Below are 23,812 nucleotides of genomic sequence, written 5' to 3'. Positions count from 1 at the left end.
AGAAATAAAGTAAACATTAAAAGAACAAACATTCAAATTTCTTTAATCTTATGTCATTTTATATAAAAAATAAACTTAAATTTTAAATATCCCAAAAGATTTCACTCTCCATAAAAATATATCCTGTCAAAATTATACAAATTCAAAATGTGAAAATGCTGCATAACAAAACCTGGAAATATAAATAAAACTTGTGCTTTTCAGCAATAACAAATCAAATCATTCAGTCTTTGCTCTTATGTCATTTTATCCGAGCTGCATCTTTTTTTGTCAACAAGTTCGTTTATATTTGTTGTGAGGTTCTGTGTTGTGGAGATTCTCAGGATGGACTGTAGGTTCTCACCAGTGAGACGACTCCTGTGTGCTGTTTTGTTAGTCTTCACCACTGAGAACAGCTTCTCACTAAGATTTGTGCTACCAAACATAAACAAGGTTCGAGCCTCATGTGGACGGAGCTGGGACATTTCTACGGGAATGGAGTGAATAAACTGTGCGGGTCCTGCAGTGTCCTACTTTACCTTCAGTCATTGCACTGCAGCTCAATCAGCTCCATCTGAATCTGCACAGGTGCAGTTTAGACATAGACGGCAAATGGGTTGGGAAGCAACTCAAAATTCTTTTCTTGTTCGTCAAAGTCACCAAAGCTCCGTGAGAACTCAGTCGATCAGCAAAGTGCGTACTTGCGAACACCGTTGTACCGATATGGTTCAACATTACTTGGCATCCTGAGGACCAGCTTTGCAATACCTTGCAACATCATAAGCTAAACTTGATTAATGCGGAATGCCAAATTTGGCCCGCGGGCCAGAGTTTGACACCTATGCTGTATAGTATTACGAGCATAAAGTCAAAGTCTGGATGTCCACAACATTATAGTAGAGGACAGAATAAAACAATGACTCATTGTATGAAGGCAAAATTAATAAATTTACATAACAGACACAATCAGAGACAAGAGATTCAGTCCATAATGCAATCAACACTGCATTTTGCAATCAATATCAATAAGAATATAAACATTTCAAAGTTGCTGTATATTGGCTAATAATTGAAATGCACAGAATACATTATTTTGATTAAGATAAATGCATGACCAAAAAGGATATTTTATAGCAGAAAACTAAATGTGTCTGCTGCAGTCCATAAAGGAGGAAAATGCCCATCACAAACCTCCAAATTGCTCGTGCTGTTTAACCAACAGAATAAAATAAAATTTAAAAGGTATTAATTTTTCAACCAAGTACTGTACAGCAAACTTTTTGCATTCCAAAACCTTGAACCACGTAATGTTTGTGATGTTTGTTTACTTACACACTTTGACAAAAAGTTAAAGATGGGTGAGGAACTCTAGAATCACAGAGAAATCTGCTGCACAAACAAGATGCCGTTGATAAGCAGTTCAGTGGAAGGGTGTTGTACTGCATTATGCCTTTGTAAAATAGTAGTGATAAAATGACATGCTCTAATGTTTTAAACTGTTATGTGTCATTTAAACCATGATTTTCCTTGTCTGCAGGTCACGACTTGTTCCGTTTGGGAGGATGTAGGAGGTGAAATTTTATGTTTCCCTGAACATAAAATCCCACCTTGTAGCCACAGGCCAGGCCTGTTTATCCTGGGTTTATGTTTGTGTGTGTGAATATGCAGGGAGTGGTTGGTCACAGCATGGTCACAGGCCCCAAGTGCTCTATTAGCTGTACCAAGAACTTTATCTATTATGAAGGCAGAATGTCGGATTCAAACTATGGCTAAACACTGGGCACAATTTACAGCCCTTCGTCCTCGCTGTTATCATAATATTAATACTTTAAAATGTTCCCTGCCTGTGTGCGCGTCTAGATGGGCGAAGATTCCTGGAAAAAGACCTTCTGTTTTATAGGATGAGACACAGAGCAGCCAGTAACACTTAACAGGGTGAATAAAAAGTATCTATCTGTGTGAGAAGCTGTCAGGGATAACATATGCACTCAAACACACAAAGACAACACTGTTTGTACCACAGGAACCTACTCCTGGCTCCATGAGCTGTAACTGCCACCTTTAGTGAGGAATGAGATTCAACTCTAATGTGTGTAGATGAAAAATGACTGAATGAACTGCAATATGGAAGAACACTGAACATATCCTCCAAGTCTGCTTGTATGCCTGTAAATGTTGGCATTACTATAGGAGACCACACCTAATGCAGAACAAGTGACACACACATACTGTCCTTAAAAGGTGACTTAGAATTCACAACACAGTTTTCCTGACTGCACACACACTTCGAACTGAGGAGGAAGCTGTTGCACCAACAGTCTCAACGTGTGTGTGCCTGTGTGTTTACTTTTGAATATGAGGTGAATAGTGGCTGCCATTTAGAAGACCAGAGTCACCCTGCCAGGACGGGCAACCATGAAACCACTCAGCCTTAGTGTAGCTTAACTCAGAGAGGAAAGGATGAGGCTAACAAGCTGATTAAGGTTCTTGTGATCCAAAAGTCAAATGAGGATCTGCAGGTGAGAGCATCTTAGTTAAGGTGCTTTCCATGCATCCACAAGATAACACTGCACAACTCTAACAACTTTGTGAAAAAGGACAGCTAGCAATCAAGCAATGACAAAAATGAACATGCAAAAATGACCAATTTCAGTGTGAGTGGACTCTCAACATCCTCACAAACATTGCAAAACGTCATGCAAAAGTTAAGAATGAAATCCTCTATTACCACCTCTGGAATAATAAGACCTCAATCTCTGCGATGCATGTAGGAATTAATATACACTCTTTGTGAAAGGAAGGAATGCAGATAATGTTTGCTTCCCTACAATAGAGCCACACAGAAGATGTGACTCAGAGGATAAGCTGCTGATAAATGTCTGTTTTACTTGGCTTGTTGCCTCAATCACACCACCGTCGCACAGACAGAAGAGGGAACAAGATGTAAACACAATGCACTCGGATCAAATACTTCTGTCTACACACTCGCACACACAGCTGCCAACCGACGCGTTAAATTAAGTGAATTTCACAAGAAACTACAGACCTGACTCAGTTCACCTTTCCCCCCCCCCTCTTTCTCATACACATACATGACACAGGGCGTCAAGGTAAAATGTACAAATCATACTCAAAGAGGAAAAAAAGACACTCTTTGTCTTTGCCTCCATAAGTCTCAATCTCTGGTCCTGTCTTTGCCGCTGTTTCTCTACCTCTCACTTTCTCTCTATTTGCCACTCTGGCTCAAAACACATCTGGCTTTGAGAGGAAGAGAAACAGCCTGCAGTCGCCTGGAACCCTTGCTAGTCTTTCGCTTTTTCTGTCTCACTTTACCTTTATACACAAACTTTCACAGTCTTCACTATGTCCTTTCTTTCTTAAACATACAAGATAGGATTACTTTTTTATTTGACAGGAGTTACTGCCCTGTATGTTTCCGAAGATCCCAAACCTCAACCTGTCTGAATTTGTCCATATCCATCTCCATTTGTCTTCCTATGTATGCCCTCCCCACCATCACCTGTCTCATCCCTTTGTCTCTCTCCCTTGTGGTGTAAAAGTAACGCATTCCTTTTCTGTGTACTTTGTTGTAAGGAACAGCCCCCTCATCCCTCTCAATTGTAATGAAGAGTGGTATGCACTGTAGTTTTTGTACTGAATGATTGTCTCCTTCTCCTTTTCTCTTTCTTGTTACATCGTTCTCAGACTGTTGTCATTACCTGAACACTGGGGAAAGCATAGTTGGGGTACATCAAAAAGCAATGCTAGATTTTCACTGTGACTACTTTTTTCCAGTCTTTGCAGTTCGGCAGGATTACAGCCAGACACTGGTGTTATTGAAACAGCATTTGGCTAAAAACTCAATTAAAGTAAGTACAAACAATTTCCCCTAAATTAGAAGAATCAGTTATTATTATTTAAATCTAGTAGTAGTAAATGTGCTTGTATGGACATAAGTAAATAAATGTGTTGTAAGTGTATTATTTATTCCTAAAGGCTACTTCTTAACCACCGCAAGAGCGTGTCTGTGTGTGAGTAAGAAAGAGTGTAAGCTACTCACTGCATTGAAGTTCCAGACCCGCTTGAAGGAGAGCCTCTTCCTCAGGCTCATCCTGCTTTCTCCTCTCACAGAGGAGAAAACCCTCTGACTCCTAAATCTACATGTCTAGACCGCACAAACTCACACAAACTCACACACACGTGCTCACCGACACTGCCTGAGCTTCGTTAGGTACTATCTAAGACAGGAAATTCATGCAGACAGCTGACTCAAACACTCAAACACTCACACACACACACACAAGCACAAGAAGTAAATCTGACTTTTAGAAGAACATGTCTCATTTCCTACATTATACACCTCTCCCTTTTTATCCTACACACTCCTCCACACACTGAGCTGACAGACTGACTAGGAAGTTCCATTCTCTCGCAGACACACACACACACACACACACACACACACGCGAGGCTCCGTTTCCATAGTGACACGCCCCCATCAGGCAGCAGTTACCAAGAAGGGGAGGGAACAAAGGTCAGCCTGCCAATCACGGTTCAGCACAACCCGTCGCTCTCCACCCTGCTCTCACTCCTGCAAATCACAGTTAGGCCGGTTTAGGTATGATCAAATTCAACTGTAGCAGATGTTTTCTAGTGATCTTTTTTCTTCATGTACTACAGTCAGAGAGAGAGAGAGGAGGAGAAGAAACAAAACAAAATAAAAAGAGAGGATGCTTGACCTTTAGCTTTGAAAAGATTAATGAAAATTCTCCAGGTTTGTTAAAAGGCCAACTGAAGCAAACAAGGGCACTTCACAGGACAGAGCAGCCCACTTCAGCATACACACACTCGCTCTCTTGGCCTCACAAATAATTAACACAGTAATTGAATTTTTACATATAACCTACACTTAGCTCCCCCTAAATTCATGTTTAGGCAAAAAAGGAGCTAAAAGTTTCTGTTACACCTTCACTTAATTCTCCACAGTATGTTTTTTTGTGATGGTGTCAATGATTTATGACTTAAATAAACACTACAAAAACAGAAACAGTAAACATTTATGTGTGTGTGTATGCAAGACTTTCCATGAAAATACACACCTTTGTCTACTAAATAAACCACAACCAAATGTTTAAGTCTTCATCCATCTTTACTCTCGCTGGAGTTGTGCCAGACTCTGAAGCTGCAAAAGATTCAAGCCTTCTTCAAACTGCATAAAATGTAGTTCAATTATTGCAAAATCTGTTTTTAAATTGTGTCTATTTATTTCAGGTCTCTTTCTCTGCAGGATGTGTTGCCACACAAAACAATAAAGAGCTGAGCTGTAAAAATGTGAGAAAACCAAACATTTAGAGTGATGTGGGCACTTGTGACCACAAACATTTTTCTTTAATCATTATTAATGACAAAGTACCATTTTAAAGACTATTTGACCAAAACAGGACATTTTTACTGCCTTTACTTCTTTTCAGCACCACAAGTGCCATTTGAGACCATAGAGCTCAAAATGCTGTGCCATATTGTTGTTGTTAAAGGTAATGTTAACCTTCCACGTCCCTGTATCATAGCAACATCAGGGATGGCTCCAGCACTCAGCCCCCCTACCACACACGCACACACACACACACACGCACACACACACACACACACATAGCGAGGCTGCAGCCGCTGCCAGAGCACTAATTACCAGAGCTTCTAGTGCTAAAAAGACCGCCCAGCAGTCGTTCAAGTTTGCCTGGCTCAGCTGATTAAATCAACGTACCTCAGAAACCAGTAAAGCTGCATTATTCAGACTTTGGCTACTCCATTTTAGACAGCGCACTGGCCTTTAACACATCTTTGACAGGCCAGGAAGAACTGTAAGTGGTGTATGACTAACCTGTGCTCAGCCCAAAACATATCTCTCAACACAAGAGAAGAGAGAAGTGGCAGTGTGCCACAAAGGACAAGAGGGATATGACAAAGTTTAAGTTGGCTAAATCCACATCCTGATGAAAAAAGGAAGAGAGAAGAGGAGAGAGGAATGAGACATGCGAAATGTCTCACTCCTGTCTTTAGCCTAATTCCTGTGGTCTAGCTAAGCTCCTCTGTTTCCTTTGTGTGTATGTTAAAACATGGCCCTTTTTAGAGCAGTTCAAGATAAAAGACAAATATTCTCTCCTGCAGAGATCAGATGACATTAAGAAAATAGGGCAACATATGCAGACAGACACACACTGTGTGCGTTCCCACACATGCAGTGCACATGTTAAAAGTTAGTACTGACTTGTGCTAACAGCATTTTGAGCCAACCACATGCATTAGCATAGGGAAAGATCAGTTCTGGTTGTGCATTTAGACATTTAAAATGGCTGCGACTTGACTGACTCATTAATAAATTGTGTCTCATCAAGTTTTCCTCAAATCCATTTAACATATACTTTTTGTCTGTTCTCTATCTTTGAATACGAAGATACCACATTGTTTAATAAAACAAGGTTCACAAGGTTCACATTGTAGGCCTGCAGATCACACTTTTTTAAGTTGTTTATTAGACTTCAATTAGCTTCTTAAATATCATATATGATGTCACAAATCTTGCTCATATATCCACATCTTTAAGTTTAAGGTTGAGCTTAGATGTGTTTTTCTTGTAATGTTGAAGTCTGTAAAAACATTAAAATGAAAACAGAGGACAAAGTGAAAGCGAAGCACAAATATTTTTGGGAACATAGACACATATACACCAACCAGCTGTGGGCAGCGTGGGCACTGCCACTATCTCACGCAGCAGGCTGCATTGCAGTGTGCATTATGACACCTGTGTATCATGGCCAGTATTACTTTCTCATCCCTCTGTTTCGTTGTTTCTCAAATCCAGGAATCCAACAAAACTCAACACTGCCCTCTGCTGTTGTACTTGTTGAGGTGAGACACTTTCCGGGCGGAGCAGGGAAAAAAGTTTTGGTGCTTTCAGATCTATAACACAGCTCCTAATTCACCTCTTTCATTGTACCACTGATCAATGATGAGTTAGCTCATTCATAATGCGACTACCACACATTACAAAGAGAAAGTAAACACATGTGTTGGCTAACATAAAAGAAATGTTTTCATTTGCCTGTGCATCTGGAGCATCTTTTTTTTGTTTGTTTCCTAGAAAACTCACTAATGAAAGTGAAAGTGTGAAATCTCTGTTGAAGAAGACACCTAAAGCTACCTTCCATTTCAACCTCTGTCACATGTGCTGCTGTCTCTCTTAATTGTAATTTACATTAGCTCCTGGCTAAACAGCTGGTCCACTGTCACAAGCAAAAAAGAAAAAGCTAAGAGGAGAACTCTTGAAAACACAAACACAGAAAAACTGTATTTGTTTAACAGCTACACAACTACACCTTCAAATTGGTAGTTTTCTGTGATCTTGTCTACAATTTGTCTTTGTGAGTAAATTTAAACACAGTCCTGTGACTGATCTAACACATGACACTATCTGATTGTGCTGATGTGGTAAACTGCACTCATCTGGCACTTGATGAAGATTAAAACAAGTGCTTGTGTTTATGTGAAACTGGAGCCACATCTGATGTGACTCCTGGCTTCCTGAGGTGTTTCATGTACAGGAGCGGTGTTGATCCCATGTCATCTGATTTTGCTGCCCTGACACAGATATCCCAGGGGATATCACGAGGAACACAAACACACACACACACACACATACACACATGCACACACCCTTCACCCTGTGAGCATAAACACACATAGAAGAAGAAATGTTTGGCAGGTTCTTATCTTTAAGTGTCTGATTATGTGCTTATTCACTGTTATGAATTAGGTTTTTATATCTGTGTGTGCGCGCGCATGTGAGTGGTGTCAGAGAGCTTTTCTCACTGCTGTGTTTAGTAAACTAATGTCCTGTGCTCCTTACTGCCAGAGAGTTTCATTTTCTCCCAAATAAAATTATTATCATTAATACAGTTTCTACTGTTGAACTGATAAAATTATCTGAACCAAAAAAACAAATCAACAGGTTTCCCTTTAACGCAACAGAGCAAAAAAAAAAAAAAACCCCAGATGATTGGTCTGCTCAGGTCACATGACCTTCATTCCAGAGATAGGCCTTACAACTTAAGTTTCCCTATATTAAATGTATTTTAACTAAATTAATATCAGTTCCACAGGAACAACAAAAACAGAGAGCAGTGATATTAAACTGCAGTTAGTTACTCTTTAATACAGGTAAAGCTTCACAATAAGTACAACTGCCAAGAGTTTGACAAGATTTCAAATTTAATCTGACATAAAAATAATAAAAAAAAGAATTCAAGTGAAATCATCTGCTCCAGAAACAAAGGTTTACTACAGTCAAGATCCTGTTAACACAGCTTGCATGCTATATGTGACAGAAGCAAGAGAGTCATCAGTAGAATCAAGTTTAGGCTAGAAACAGCATAGACATACACATACATTCCTATGCATCCACACACACACACACACACACACACACACACACATTCACACAGCTCATTTACTCACTGGATCAGCGGCCGTTTGAGAATCCAAGCTCAAAGTTTGCTGCTCCATGAAGGAAGATGTAAGTAATCCTCAGCACTGCATGTGAGAGCTCCCCTCAGAACACATTGTCATCAGCTGTTGAATGTGTGAGTGCGGGTGTGTGTGTGCGCGCCCATGCAGAGAGACAAGCGGCAAAGCTTGATGGCATTCAAATGTCCAAACCGCTATAGAATGTCCCTGTCGCTAGATTCCCCTTCCCTCTTGCTCTCCCTCTCTCTCATCCCCCCTCCTTCTCCCTCTCTAACGTCTCCCTCGCCCTGCCTCTCTGCTCTCCCCCACCTCCGTCTCTGCTTTTCCACCCACCCTTGTATAATTTCTATTCCACCCACACTGCTGTGAGCTGAGAGACGCGCACACGCACACAATCAAAACGAACACGGAGGCATGGCTACAGAGGGAGACCCCCCATGTCATTAAGAAACACACACCCACACATAAAATTAGCGCTGAGTTGAATGTGTTACTCTCACTGCTCTGTCATCTGCTTAGTATGCTCGATGCATGTCTGGAGCACAGAGAGTAAACTGACATTCAAGAAGGGTGGGGGTTGAGGGGCAAATGGATGAACAATTAAATGCACCAGTATTTAGCAATGATCTATCCCACGGGGCTGCGTAAACCTCCAGTTGACAGTAAGAATTGAAATCTGTAGCAATTATTAAGCTGTGTACAACAAAGTTAGAAATACCAGCATTCCTCAACATGCCTTGACACACAGTAGAGGTACTCACCCTGACACCCCCTCACACTCTCACCCCTCCTGCTCATCCTCCATTTGGCCTCAGGGGTGAGGATAGCCAATGTAGCGCCACCTCACACACTGAGCAGTGATGAATAACTAACAAGAACATAATGTTTTTCACAATCTTGCTAGCTAGGAGAACTGAACAGTTAACTGGTAAAGTTTGTTCATGTATCCATTTATAAAAGGTTGGGGTTAACAGGGAATTGGAACCCATCCCCAGACTACTGTCACACAGGTTTTCACACTGCTCTTGGCCGTGTATGAAAAGCAGGTGTGACACAGACATAAATGTTTGGCAGAATGTATTTAAGTTTTGTGTACTTGTCATACTTAGTGTGCTAAAGCCTAAGCAATGAGTTACGCTACTCTGCAAGGTGAATGACGGAAATTCTGAGATCTGGCATGTTGCAAGCTTAAATTTAGGATAGCTCTGCCACTTCTCCTTCAATACTGCTCATCCTTATCTGTTGTAATTCCATCTTGGTTTACAAAGTGCAATACTAACATTTTAGCATTCAGCATACCCCTTAAATATCCATACTTGTACCAGGATTTGTGTTTAGTTCACTGTTATTGTTAGCCTATTCCTCGATTTGACTCAACTAAAAATCAACTTACTAGCATTTTCATGAGCTTTCAACCACATCTCACAGGCTTGTGAAGTCGATGGTGTTGAGTCATTGTTATTGAGCAAGAGAGCCTGTAAATTTAACAAGAATTGGTTCACAAATTTTCAAGTCTGTTCTCTAATAAATTACCAATATATAGACTGAAATATTTGTCTGTCTCTTCTGTCAGCATTGCCTTGCTGAAATAAGCATGGCCTTCACTGGAAAAGATGTCATGTTGCTGCAAAGCCTGTATATACTGTTCATCACAAATGCTGCCTTTTGAACTGTTTGCACATAACAAGCTGGATGATTCCCGGACGGCGTCCATGACTTCATATTTTGACTTCTGCTTTTAATGCAGTGCCACCTGATGGCACAAAGATCCCAACCACTCAGTATTGTTTTTTCTCTCTGGGGTGGCTTTTTTTACCCAAATATCTGACATTGTGACACATCTTGACACATCATATGCCAAGTTGGTGAAATGAAACTGACCACAGATGCTCATATGAAGCTAGACTAAATCAAATACAAGTCAATATTCTGTGATGTTTTAATCATTTTATCATTTTTACCATTGTGTGCATTTGTCAGTCCCTCTACAGACTGAGAGAATAAAACTGTCAGAAAGCAGCAAATTGAATGTCAAAACATTTCCACTAAGGAAACAATCCACCAGACACCAACCTGGCTGATTACTTGTCACATTTAACTAGCTGTTCCAGGACACACAGAGCACTGTCTGCACAGGTAAAACAATTTTCTTTATTTGCTGCCCACATTAGATGTGACTCTTCCACCAAAACTTGAGCTCTATTAAAGAGATATTTCATCCTTCTCTGCCCATCATTATGTTGCAGCTCATTCTTCATGAGTAATGATACAGCAGCAATCAGCCTATTGTGTGTATTGTTTGTTACTTCTATTTGTAAATTTGACTTGTGAATAGTTATTTGTGCATGTTTTACTGATCAGTCTTACTAAATAAATAGCTTAAGCGAGTGGGACCAGTTAAACCTTGAAAGACTTTTTATGTGTGCATTATTTAAAAGGGTTAATTCAATGAGCTGATTTAAGTTAAATGAAATATGAGGCAGATTTTTATCTTGCTGGTGTTTTTTAATGCTGTCTAAAATAACTTTCTGTGGTTTTAAAGATTAGTTCTTCAAACAAACCTGTGTGTATCTTTAACATTGTCCCTTTGCGTGCACAAAATGATATGGCAAAGAAGTTCATCAGACAACTGAAATTCAGTTGTGTGACGGACTTCTTCCTCTTACTGCTGTCATAAGACACAACCTGTTTGTTTGGTTGTGTGTGTGAGTGTTTAGTAGTTAAGCCCTAGACATCAGAACCATCAAAAGATAAGATGCCAGCCTCAAGCTATGGCAGACACACACGCATACAGTACAGAGACATGCAAGTCTAAGAGATGCTGGTGAAGCTCAAATGGCACAGCTAACAAGAAAACTTGACACTTGAAATGACACAGCTAACAAGATGACTGACAGCTGTGTGCATGTATGTGTGTGTGTGTGTGTGTGTGTGTGTGTAATTATACCACAGCCATGCTTATGTGAATCAATAATGTGTTTGTGTGTTAGTCACTTGGAGTTGCTATTTGTTTGTATGTGTGTGTATGTATCTGGTGTGTTACAGCATAAGCTTCTGCAGCCTCACTAACAAGGGCAATGTCAGCTTGTTGCTCATCAGAGCTCATTAGAAGTGCAGGCAAAAACTTCAAACCCCATTACCTCCCAAAGACCATTACCACACACACACACACACACACACACACACACACACACACACACACACACACACACACACACACACACACACACACACACGTTTGTCCTTCTATAGTTGGGAGGACTTTCACAGACATGACACATTCCCTACCCCTTTGCCCTTACCCTAATCTAAATCCAATTCTAACCACAACCCTAAAACTGACTCTTAAGCTCAAACAGGTCTTTCAACCCATGAGGACAAGCCAAAAAATCCACAACAATGTCAGTGAAATTAAATTTGTCCACACAACCATTGAAAGACGTGCTCACACACACAAACCAATCTTTCTCTTTTTCCCCCTCTCACGACACAAAGGCCTCTCTGTTTGTAGACATTACCGCATGTGCAGCAAAGGAAAAGGGCCTAACGACCGGAAGAAAAAGGTAGAATAGAGGGGACAGGAGGGCGGAGGAGTAAAGGAGAGAAAATAACAGAGAAACCCTGCCATGTGATGGTATGGCAACGAAAAGACACAATGGTGAGCAATGTCTGCAGAAATGCACTGATGCTTGCAATATTACCACTTGATTATGAATCTCATTTGTTTTTATCTGTCACAATTAAGAGAAAATGAAGGCAACTGTATGAAAGACCTGATGAAGACCTGATGAATCGTAATGTGATAAATTGATTGCATCAGTGTAGTACAGCATAGATATTAAGTGAAATAGAAGTTTAACACGTTTCTAATACAATTCCGAATACAAAATAATCACTATTTGAGATGAGGCCAAATAACAATTGCAACAGAATGGCATAATTCCCTTTGTAGAATTGAATATAGTAAGAGGAAATTTACTTGAAAGTAGTGGGGCCCTATCCATCTAGGGACTTTTGTGACAAGTAATTACCAGCCTCTCTCCCTCTTTTCCCATACTTCCTGTTGCTGTCTGCTCTGTGGTCCAATAAAGGAAAAATTCCAAAAATTTATATAAAAAACCCACTACTAAAGCAACAGTGTGGGATCTGCTTATCTGCTCCCAGGGTGCCCCACTAGCCACTAAATGGCGGAAACATTTAGCTTTTCTCTGATCCCTATCTTTTACCAAAGCTGCTAGTAGGGATCATGCTCACAGACAGCAGACTCTGCTTTGGTCTTGCCAACCTTCACACACACACACACACACACACACACACACACACACACACACACACACACACAAGCACTTATTTGTTTATTTAATTACATACCCAGTATTGTTGTGTATAGAGAATAGGTGACAAAATGTAGATGCTGGAAATGGAATTTTATTCATACTATATATTTAAATCCCATCATAATAAAGTTGTGCAATCTTAGACCTCGTCTCAAGGGCATTTACAGTGATAGTCATGATAGCAGTCCATTGTACCTTTCCTGCCTGAGTATTAGACCAGCTGCTGCAGACTTTCTCATTATAAAAGGTTATGAAGTAGAACTAAATAGGCATATTGTTAAGCAAAACTCATGGCTCTCAAATGACTGGATACTGGGTCATTTCTTGCAGCTAAAAGGAGGGTAGAGGAACTGAATAATTCTTGCGAATATGTAGTTGACTGCACCTAGTCCGCAGAAAATATGATCCTTCTATGCCTAAATGCACAAAGAGTATCAAACAGTAATGTCAGTTACTGTCAAGTCGGTGGCTGCTATCAGAGCAATACAGCAAATGTCTCTTGGCTGCTACTATAAGATGGCTCTGTCCACGACTGTGTGTATGTTGCCACAGTGATGTGAGAAGAGGGGATGATGTGTCATGTGGGCATGTGTGATGTGCCTGAGTTGCTATTATTAGAGAAGGATGGTGCACATGGTTAAATGTGACAATAAAACACTGTGGTCAGACTGAGGCAGATGTATGTACTGTATAGTGTATAGTGGGTTGTGTGAGCTTGTTTGTGTACATACCTCCAGGTCGTCCAGCGAGCGGGCCAGACTGAGACGCTTGGAGCGTCCAAAGGAGCGTCTGGCTGAGGAGCGCTGGGGGAGAGGAGGGAAGCCCATGGTCAGACCACGAAATCGACCACTCTGAGGCAAGAAAAGATAAACATGTATTCAGGTTATCTGCTATCAGTACAAACAGTATAGATGGCTGTGACAACTAGCCTAAAATCACAGAAGAAAGAATTGTCAGAGCAGAACAATTCTTATTTGATGGAAATAATTCTGTAAAATAGATGGATGACAGATGACTTGGTGGCAGTATATCAATACAAGTAACAGCAACATAGATGCACGAAAGGTTTTTCAAGTCACTGGAAAAAGACTTCAGTAAATAATATGATCACAACTAAAAAAGCATCTTAATCAAAAATGTTTGTCCGTGTTTAAAAAAAAAAAAAAAGACTGATGGACTGACGGGACTGATTAATTAATAATTACAACACAGGTACGAGTCTCAAACTCAAAAGAACAGACAACATGTATACTTGTGATAAACAGCATCTCACTATTTCTTACAACCTACGACCGCCTGAGCGTGCATGTATTTGTGTGTGTCTGTTGTAAATTTTGCATGACAGCTCACTTTAAGAGATTTGTGCAGTGTTGTCCAAAGGTCTGTTTATGACGGGTTTCTTTTTCTCCACTTAAATGCTAATTCCACATGTTAGACACAAGCATGTACAGTCATGTGATTTCGCCTGAAGTAACAGACAGTACTCTAGTCAAGTCCACAAACCGCACCCATAGCAGAGAGACACACACAACGACAAACAAACATGACTGACATTAAAACAATACTAGAAAGTAGTTGATTGTGCTCTTACACAAGACTACATTATCATTCAAGTAATATTAACACTGTGTAAACCTATTTAATACTGTAAACATATGAGGAATATTGAATTTTGTAAGGAATGCAGGAGTAGAAAACCATCAACAAGAATGCAGTTAAAACTGGCCAGCTGTCGCACAATGCCATAAACTGTTGCCTAAAATGAGCATGAGAAAATTAATTATTGGGTTGTCAGGATTTATTGTCCAAAGCCATCTCACGGTGACGTAGCCACACAGTTTACTGCTGTAAATTAAAAGACGAGAAGAAGCCTCCCTTCTCTAGAAGGCTAGGTTACCTTTTAATAACTGTTGCTCTTCCGTCTAATAGAAATATTCATTCACTGCTCTCACAAATAGCGTTCCGCTAATTTCCTTACACTGTAGCAGAGGGCGTACATCAAGAGACTCCAGTTAACTAATGAGTAATTAATCAACGATGACAGGCTCTAAAGGCCAAAACGTGGCATGTGTTGAATCTGACTGGCTGATTAGTAGCAGGTCTTCTCTGCATTTCATCAAGAGATAACCAGTGGTGTTGCCTGGATACAGAGTCAACCCTGCATCTGTGTCTATGTGTCAGATAACACAGATGTGAGCACTCAATTAAATATGTAGACACAAACATTCTCACATGGCCCCTGTTTTAGCTGGCCAATTGAAAACAAGTCTTTTTTATGATGGCAATGGTGCTTGAAGCAAACAAAAGCATCTTCAGGAGAAACCAAGATTGATCTGACTCAGCGGTAAACAGGCTGTTTTGGGTGTGGCTGCACCAAAGAAAATCTAAAAGACTTAATTTAAATGGAAAACACACACACGCACACACACAAAGTCAACGTCAAGGAAAAGAGGCATCCTTCCTGTTTACGACAACACAGCTGTCATAAAAACCAAACACACAAGCAAAACACACCATCATTATCAAAGCTAAATGCCGAAATACAGGCATAATCAACATATTTACATGTTGATTATGTTATGTCTTGTTTAACTCCATGAAGAATTATAATAAAGACAGTGTCACATTTATTAAGATTCAGCAACTTTTTATGTATATGCTATATCTATAAAGGTGTTCTCCAAAACTAGATTTTTGTTCCCTTCTACCATCTGACTTGATCACAATCATGTTCACTTCAGGTACCAAACCATTTCTAATATATATATATAGATAATCTATAGCTTTTTAAAATCAAAATGTTAATACGTTTCCCCTGGACAGGCACAGGAGTGCAGGTGGCATACAAGGCCTTGATTAGTTAAACAGTGCCATCATGTGGCAAATATAAAAAGGCAACTAATGCCTAACTGCATTATGCTGCATGTTATGGAAACAGGTCAATATTAATGTTTATATAATTCTCAAGTATCAGGAAAACGTACAGAACCATAGCTAAACTTTGTTTCTGAGCAGAAGCAGCATTTGATCTTAACTACACTTAATCATAGCTTCCTATAGCAGTCACAGCATCCAAAGCTCTGTGACATTGGACCTCACACACAAAGTATTTTAAGAAGAAATTTCTTCCTAAAACACACTTTTGCAGTTTTCATGAAGATTCTGACATTCATCAGTGTCTTCTTATCTGGGATTTGCTTGTTACGCGAAAGAGTCTACACACACTCATTTCAGTGTTCCCATGTTTGTGCATTTTCCTAGTCACAGTTCAATGATATGATTTTAATTCCAATAATGTTTTTATCATTAATATTTCTATTAATTATTTACATTATTTTACAAGGCATAATTTTGTTTTTATTTTGTAATTATGAACTACAATAGCACTTAACGTTATTGTTTGATAGTTTTATAATAATAAGCAACTATACTTACTATTACTATAACTAATGCTACTCATATTGCAGCAGTGCTTCGACTTAAGAACAACTGATGTTTTTCTTCCGTTTGGAGCGCTGTGCTCTTTCATTTTAACCTCTCGTTTTTTACCTCTGTGTGAGCCCAGCCCTGTAGTTTGTTTACCTATGCTAAATAGGAGCATCTAGAAAATTTTTTGAAGTTGCAGGGATGATGGCATTCACCAATATAAGAACAAAGTTACAAGCAAATCTGCCGTTTAAGAACATGTCATGAATCTGACGGAAATTTGTTCTCAAACCTTTTCTTAACAAATTTAAGAAAAACCTAGGAAGATATTAGTGAATGGAGCCTATTGTTCAAAAACTTAACATCCAACTTCCTGTCACCGTCAGCCTCTACCCTGCCCCTGGTCTAGTAAACACTTCCTCTTATTGTCCCCTGGGGTCCCTGGGACCCTGTCTACCAAGAGTTTAACATGGACGTCCAATCTGGGTACAAAAGTGCCTTTCTTAGGTATGTAAACTAGGCTAGATTTAACAGCAACTGTTTCCTACATACTTGGAAATATTTTGTATCAGCATGGTGTATCAGGGGTGCAGAGTGGCTAATGCAGATGACAGATCTTTCACATTTTGTATCTGTTCAATAAGCATCGACAATGACACTAAACAAGTATCATTAAACTCTACAATTACCTCCCTAAATCTACTCTGAGTCTCATTACAGTTAGAAACAGGTGGTTTTCAGGTGAAGGCAGATGTCTGGCTAGTGCATAATACATGATCTGATACTGGAGCAGTGGGAATAAATAACTTATCATTCTACTTGTACTGAGGAGAGAGCCAAATGGGTTACTCACATTATTCAATATATTACTGGGAAATTTGCTGTGGTGAATGTAGTTTATTGCACCTGAACAACAACAACAACAACTGAAAAGTTTTATATCTGAGTGAGAAATTCCAAAACTGAATAAGGTATAGGCAGAGGGTGAGAATACGATGGAGAGAAGCAGGATGAACACAAATTAATTTATAGCTTTAATAAACTGTAGCCTTGGACACAGTAAATTTCCACAGCAGGGGGGTGTGATGGGGGATGCTACCTGCTGACCGAGATTCTCATCTCGTGGTCAGTTTTAACACAACTCTTCCAAAAACCAAACAACTCACAAACCGACACAGCGTAATACATCCGTATTATGAAAGGTTTGGGGATACAGCAGGCAAAGATTGTGAATAAAAATCTATTTAAAAAGTCAGCAGAATAAAAGTTGAGCATCATATCAAGAGTGCTGTTAATTAAAATGCTTTAAAAACTTTAATGACTTTTAAAAACAAACCTTTCTCTCTCCCTCCTTGGGATTTCCTCGTTTCTTTGCTCTGTCACTTCTCTCTACTCCAGCTCTCTCCCTGTCCCCAGCACCAAACAGCTTCTTAGCCCACTCATCTTTCTGAATAGCCAGTCGGTGGGTATGGGAGTGAGGATGTGGTGGGGGAGGTTGGCTCCCACCAGGTGGTGGCAGGTGGTCTCCAGGCGCCAGCGGGGCCCGGTAGCGGTCAGCCGGGATCTTATTCATGGGTGGGGGCAGGGTGCTGCAGTTGGCTGATGACCACCCGTCAGTGGATTCAGCGTAGGACTCCTGGTCGCTGCTCAAGCCCTGCAGGTGGCTGTGGTGGTGCTGCTGACGCCAGTCTCTCAGCACATGGACTGGAAGCCACCGCTGTGGCTCCACCCCTACTGCTCCTGCCCCTCTCTTGTCCCCTCCCCCCACAGCCCCTCCCCTCTTTCCCGATGAGTAGTGGTGTGAGTGGACCCCTCGAGAGTGCCTTCCAGACACATCAGGGTGAGCTAAGGGGAGAGGGTGAGGGAGGTCAGCCAGGTGTGGATCATGACGGTAGTGGCCATTTCTCAGCGCTGGAGGAGGAGGAGGAGGAGGAGGAGGAAGAGAGGCTGCAGCTCCTAGGGTGGGGCTCCAAGCCTGCTGGGAGGAAGGGGGGCTGTCCCAGTGGCGTGGCCCAGAGATGTGATTGTGATTGGGAGGACCTCCGAGATCTACTAAAAGTACCCTGTTGCTCTTTTCTTCTGGTAGAAAGTTCCCAATCCCACTGTCACTGTTGCTGCTGGTGCTGTGATTCTGTTGAGCATCATTGTCAGGATCATGGAAGGCACGGGCCCGGACCCCCTCAATGTTGTCCCCCATGTCCCGGTACAGGACAGAGACAAACTGAAGGAGAGGCTGAGAACTGGGTGGAAATTCCAGGCAACCTCCCGTGTCTGGGTCTGGGGTACATTCAAAGCAAAACCTCCTGGCAATTGCTAGATGGACCTGAGGAAACAAGAGTCGCCATCCGAGTGTCAATCTTTCTATACAACATAAAAACACAGGAATATACTGTATTTAAATTGTGGCAACATAACTTAATTTAAGTAAAATATAGTTTGCAGCTGATTAGCTACATTAGAACTGCCTGATTTTAACTTTAGTTTTTAGGTTTTCAATCAGGTTGACTATCAAACCTCAATACGTATGTATGTATGTATGTATGTATGTATTTGTGTGTTAAACTCCAACATGTGAGCTGGAGTAGTCAGGCATCAAAATGACACCCCTGGATTAGTGGACCCCTCCTGAAACGCAGGTGCCCCATTCCCAGACATCACAGTAAATAGATGCAATTTATTATTTGCTTTAGTCCTTACGGGATTTGTTGACAAAAAAAAATGTATTAGCAGCCTTATCCAAAATTAAACACTGATGCATTTGAGAAGTGTGGTTTCACACTAACTCTCAGTAAGAGATAATAAAAAAAAAATCACAATTAATTTGATTTATTTATTTCTTTAGCAACTACAGTATTTTTGGTTCCACTGTAACAAAATCACTTCCAGTGCTTTGTTTTTCACTTCTGATCGTTGCAAGATCTGTTAGTTAGTATTTTAAACCAATGTGGACAAGGTTGATATGATTGGTTGATGTTCATAAAGTATGTATTTTCTGCGTTCAATTGTCATAAAACATGATCTGATCTTCATCTAAGTCAAGAGTCTTAGCAAATATAATGTGCCTAAAATAATTACAAAATTCTGATCTTTCATGTTTTTATTGAGAACAACTATAGAAATCTCATAGTGGAAAAAGTAAGTAAACCCTTAGAATTGCTTGGCAGCAATAAACTCAACCAGGTACTTCCTGTAGCTGTGGATCAGACCTGCACATCATTCTGGAGGCATTTTAGCCCATTCTTCCTGCAGAACTGCTTAAGCTCTGTCATATTCTTTAGACGTCTCGTGTGGGTCTCTTCAAGTCGTTCCATAGCATCTCTATTGGGTTGAGGTCTTGCCTCTGATTTGGTCACTCCAAAAGGCATATTTAGTTTTTCTGAAGCCATTCTGTTGTTTTGCCAAGTCTGCTATAAATATGTGCTCTTTGCAAACTTCAGACGTTCAGCAACGTTCTTTTTAGTAAGCAGCAGCTTCCTTTGCGGCATCCTGCCATAGACAGCCTACTTGTTCAAATTTTTACATACTGTGGACTCTGAACACAGAAGTTAGTTCCAATTATGCCTTCAAATCTTTTTCTGTCTCTCTGGATTGTTTCTTTACCTCATTGATGAGTGTTTGTTGTGGTCTTAGGGTCAATTGACTAGCTGCCAACTTCCTGGTAGTGCATTTGTAGATTGTTTGCCTAACTGTAGACTGGTGAAGTCTTTGACATCACTTTGCAACCATTTACAGCTTTATGTAAATCAACAATACTTGATTGTAGATCCCTTGAAAGCTAGCACTATGAGGTTTTTATGGTTGTTCTCAATAAAACATAAAAGATCCAGATTTGTTTGTGTTATTTTTTTAGGCATATCATATTTGTTAATCCTCTTGATTTGGATGAACATGAGATAACGATTTATGACAAATAAATGCAGGAAATCATGAAATTCCAAAAGGTTCACATACTATTTTGCCACTATATATATTTGTGCAAACAAGATTTGTCAAAGTTGAGATAATTGGAGCTTTCTCTCCATACCTGGTGGTGACAGAGGTCTGGATCCACAATGAACACGTGACATGAAGTCCTCAAACCGCCCTCTTCATCTCGTCCATTGCTGAAGGGACGATCATCATGGTCGTCCGTGGCCTGCATTGTGACCAGTCCGAAGAATCGGCGGTCATCAGGACAACATGCGCTGAAGGCTAGTTTTTCTGCAGGATACGTAGCCAGGACCTGACCTCTGTCACTGCACAGACGCACACTGTCATGCATGACCTAGTAGAATATAATTAATTCATGTTACAACATGATACCAGGTGAAGTAATGAGTTAATCACAATCACTAACTATTTCACACAAAAAAAAAGAGTTTCAATATTGACATATCATTAATATTGCTGAAACAGAGTTATCTTGTTAATATATTCCTTGTTTATTAGCAGATGGAAGTAGTACTACTAAAAGACTTTGTAAAGACACCTTGTATGTATGATAATATCTTAGTTGAGGCCTCACAAGATTAAACTTAAAGGCTCACTAGGCAATTGATGTTTAGATAAATATGACATTTAGTCGCACCTTCATAAGAACCAGTGAATGAATCTTCTGCTCTGCCCTGAGGCGCCTCATGCTGCCTCTGATGGCCTGCAGACTGTCATTCTCTAAGCTCGTCCCTGTGGAGGCCAGCTCAATAGAACCCAGATACCCAACAATCATGCCCACATTAAGGATACCCTCCCCGGGTTCTAGGCCCAAGTCCCCCCCATCTCCTACATCCACGTCTTGTTCTTCATGGTCGTGAATGTGGAGATGGGCGAAGTCTGAGTCAAGAAAGACTGAATCATCATTCAGAACTTGGGCCATCTCCTCCTCGGAGAGTAAGTTGGGGTTGCTCTGGGAACGTGAGTAGTTCATATATGGAGGGAACTCTGGATCAGATAGCGGACGTGGCTTTGACGATGATGAATTAGCCCCAGGCCTGTCCTTGTCAGAGCTGCTGGAGGAGTGGCTAGAGTTCTCAAAGATCATGTTAAAAATTCCACCAGACTGCAGCTCCGCCACCACCTTCTCTGCCCTGTTGATCCCCAGCTGCTTAGAATCCACTTTGGGTTTGTACCAACCACCACGAGCTCCACAGCCTGATCTGCTGTTATTGTTGTTGTTTACACTGCTGTCACAGAAGCCATCCAACTCATCATCACTAGAGCACGAGTCCAGGTAAGATGCTGGGATTGTGTCCCTGTTATGGTGACGATTGCTAGCGGTGCGCTGGTGGTGCCGCCTGGGACGCTCTCCCTCTGCTATGACTAATTTCAAAACACCAGAGCAGCGTCCAATTAGTTTGACCACATCTTCATGCGACGCCTTGGAAACATTGATGTCATTGACAGAGAGGATGTAGTCTCCTGAACGCAAGCCTACATAATCTGCAGGGCTCCCTTTCAGAATGCAGCTAAGGACACAAGGACTTTGGCCTGACAGTGTAAAGCCATAACCCGTTCTCCCTCTTGCCACCTCCACAGCACGGATACGACCCTGCTGGATGGAGGAGGTGGGTGGGGCAGCCTGGGGTAGGTTGAGGCCACCACCACGTCTCTTGGATGATGTATCCGAACATTGCCTGAACATTGTGCCAGGGTACTTCCTCTTGTCCATTGATTCAGTAAGTTTCAATTAGTCATTATAGATACGTGGGATCTGCTCAAGCAGGGACTATCAGTGTCTATCTTCTGTTCGAATGGCTGTGCTGTCAAGCTGCTATGAAAAAATGAGAAGCAGTTCTAAATGCAGCAGAGTGGTGCGAGTTTGGCCTCAGTTCTGGCACAACCTTGTTAGCCCTCCCATCTTGGTGTCACTCGTTCTTCCACTTCGTAGGCAAGTTACCTGCAGGACAACAGTACAAGCACATCAGAAGAGCTCATTTGCATGTATTGTCTCTACATGAGCATTTATTATGCTTGTCTGAATGAACGTATTATTGCAAATACTCAAAACGCCAATGCAACTGACCAAAGTTTCAAGTAAAACTAGGAATCTACTGTTTTCAAGCTGCAGTATGTGTTTATAGTCGACAAAGCATGTAGAGAGGTAGGGCCTCGGCCACACCTGTGCAGGCGGAGTTAGTTCACCTCTGACCGATGAGAGAGTTGTTTACAAACAACAGGCGTTTTCGCACCTGCAGGTAAATTCAGACCGTTTCATCTGCTAATACCTCAACTCCACGGATGGTTTTTCACTTTCACCTTCTTCTATCGTATTTCATTAACGTGGCTCAAGCCTTGAGCTCCTATTCTCCTCACAAACACTTAAAGACGTCCACTGACAAACTGAAACGATACCGTTAAAGAAAATGTCAACGTTAGCGGTGACTAGCTGAAGCGTTCCCGTTAGCTTAGTTAGCTGTTCGTGCGACCAAAGTTAGCACTGTTTGGATAGCGGTCGTATAAAAAGTAACTCTCGTAAGTTTGTTTCTTCACACTTTAACATGCATGCTTTTGTTTCTGTCACTTCGGGAAAGTTACAAAGAACTTTTTTCTTGCCGTGCTGGTCAAAAGAGCTTCCACCCATGCTTGAGCTGTAGTCCCGCCCCCCTATTTCCAGATCTTTGGAATGTCGGTCTGTAACTATGGCAGCGGCGGTGTACACAGACTTTTATGGCCCGTCATTGGTTTTCAGGGCTGTCAGTCAGCCAGCGAACGGTTTGCGGATAAATTGACAAAAGTTAGATTGAGAAATCACAAATAAAAGGATCGGCGGTAGCTTATTCCACAGGTGTCAAAAGTTAGCATCAGTCAGTCTTGGCCTTCAAAGTTAGCTTTTCTTTTCTTAATTGTCGGGGGTGTTGTTTGGAGCAAAGCGCATTGTTCAGTCTTTTACCAACACGCAGCGCAGAAGCAGACAGAACAGACAACAGCTGGCTGGAATACGGTGGAGTTGTAAAGCAGGGATGGCTGAGCAAAAAGGTGGACGCAGGTCCTTGACATGTTCCGACTAAGAGGTTTGGTCTGGCTGGTTCACTCAGCGGGAAACGGAAAGAAAATCACTTACTTGTCGTTGTCCCACGGTGATGCTGCTCGGGCAGAGTCCATAGTTGTGTAGCTAAGGTTAGTTAGGTAAACTCAGAGACGATGGGTAAACAAAAGAAAAGGCTGCACCATCTGGCGAAGTAGCCTTACGAGGAGGAGGAGGAGGAGGAGGAGGAGAGGGAGGTGTGTTTAGAGTGGGCAGCGGAGGGAGGAGTGCAGGGGGACACGGAATCAGATCTAACAGCAAAACTGAAGACTTCATGTCTGTTACAGCAACAACTCCACATAGATGAGACTGTCTCACTATCTACTAACGTTGCAGTGAGAGAAAACCTGATCGAGGCTGCCTGACTGAGGGATCAGTCTATTTACTGTTTGGGGTCAACGACCTTGAACTGCACTAGCTGACGTTGAAAAGCATCAACACCAGGCAGTCCCACCTAAAAGGAACCAAGTGGTTTCATATCTGCTAAATAAACTGTTTCACGTCTGGCTAGATGTGAAACGGTGCTGAGATCATTTCTTTCTTTCCAGGA

The 23,812-nt window shown here is 41.2% G+C and overlaps 1 protein-coding gene across 7 annotated transcripts in view; it reads right to left on the bottom strand.

Annotated features, from left to right (window-relative positions):
* The window catches only part of rgs12b (regulator of G protein signaling 12b), a 40,709-nt gene extending 17,274 nt beyond the window's left edge, over positions 1-23,435 (bottom strand). For 2 of the 7 annotated variants that reach the window (XM_026358884.1, XM_026358885.1), the window contains exons 1-5: positions 22,357-23,274; positions 20,830-22,134; positions 20,287-20,526; positions 17,599-18,585; positions 13,568-13,687 (exon numbers count right to left, since the gene is read on the bottom strand). In XM_026358884.1, the coding sequence (XP_026214669.1) occupies positions 13,568-13,687; positions 17,599-18,585; positions 20,287-20,526; positions 20,830-21,906 (2,424 nt within the window). In that variant the 5' untranslated portion in view covers positions 21,907-22,134; positions 22,357-23,274. Of the gene's footprint in view, positions 1-13,567; positions 13,688-17,598; positions 18,586-20,286; positions 20,527-20,829; positions 22,135-22,260; positions 22,332-22,356; positions 23,275-23,298 lie in introns of those variants that run through there. The other 5 variants (XM_026358879.1, XM_026358883.1, XM_026358878.1 and 2 more) reach the window with 5 other exon arrangements.
* Positions 23,436-23,812: the final 377 nt, after the last annotated feature.

This window comes from Anabas testudineus, chromosome 1 (assembly GCF_900324465.2).
Source record: "Anabas testudineus chromosome 1, fAnaTes1.2, whole genome shotgun sequence".
NCBI classification, from domain to species: domain Eukaryota; kingdom Metazoa; phylum Chordata; class Actinopteri; order Anabantiformes; family Anabantidae; genus Anabas; species Anabas testudineus.
Note: the sequence above shows the minus strand (reverse complement) of the source record. Positions and strands in the feature narration are given on the sequence as shown.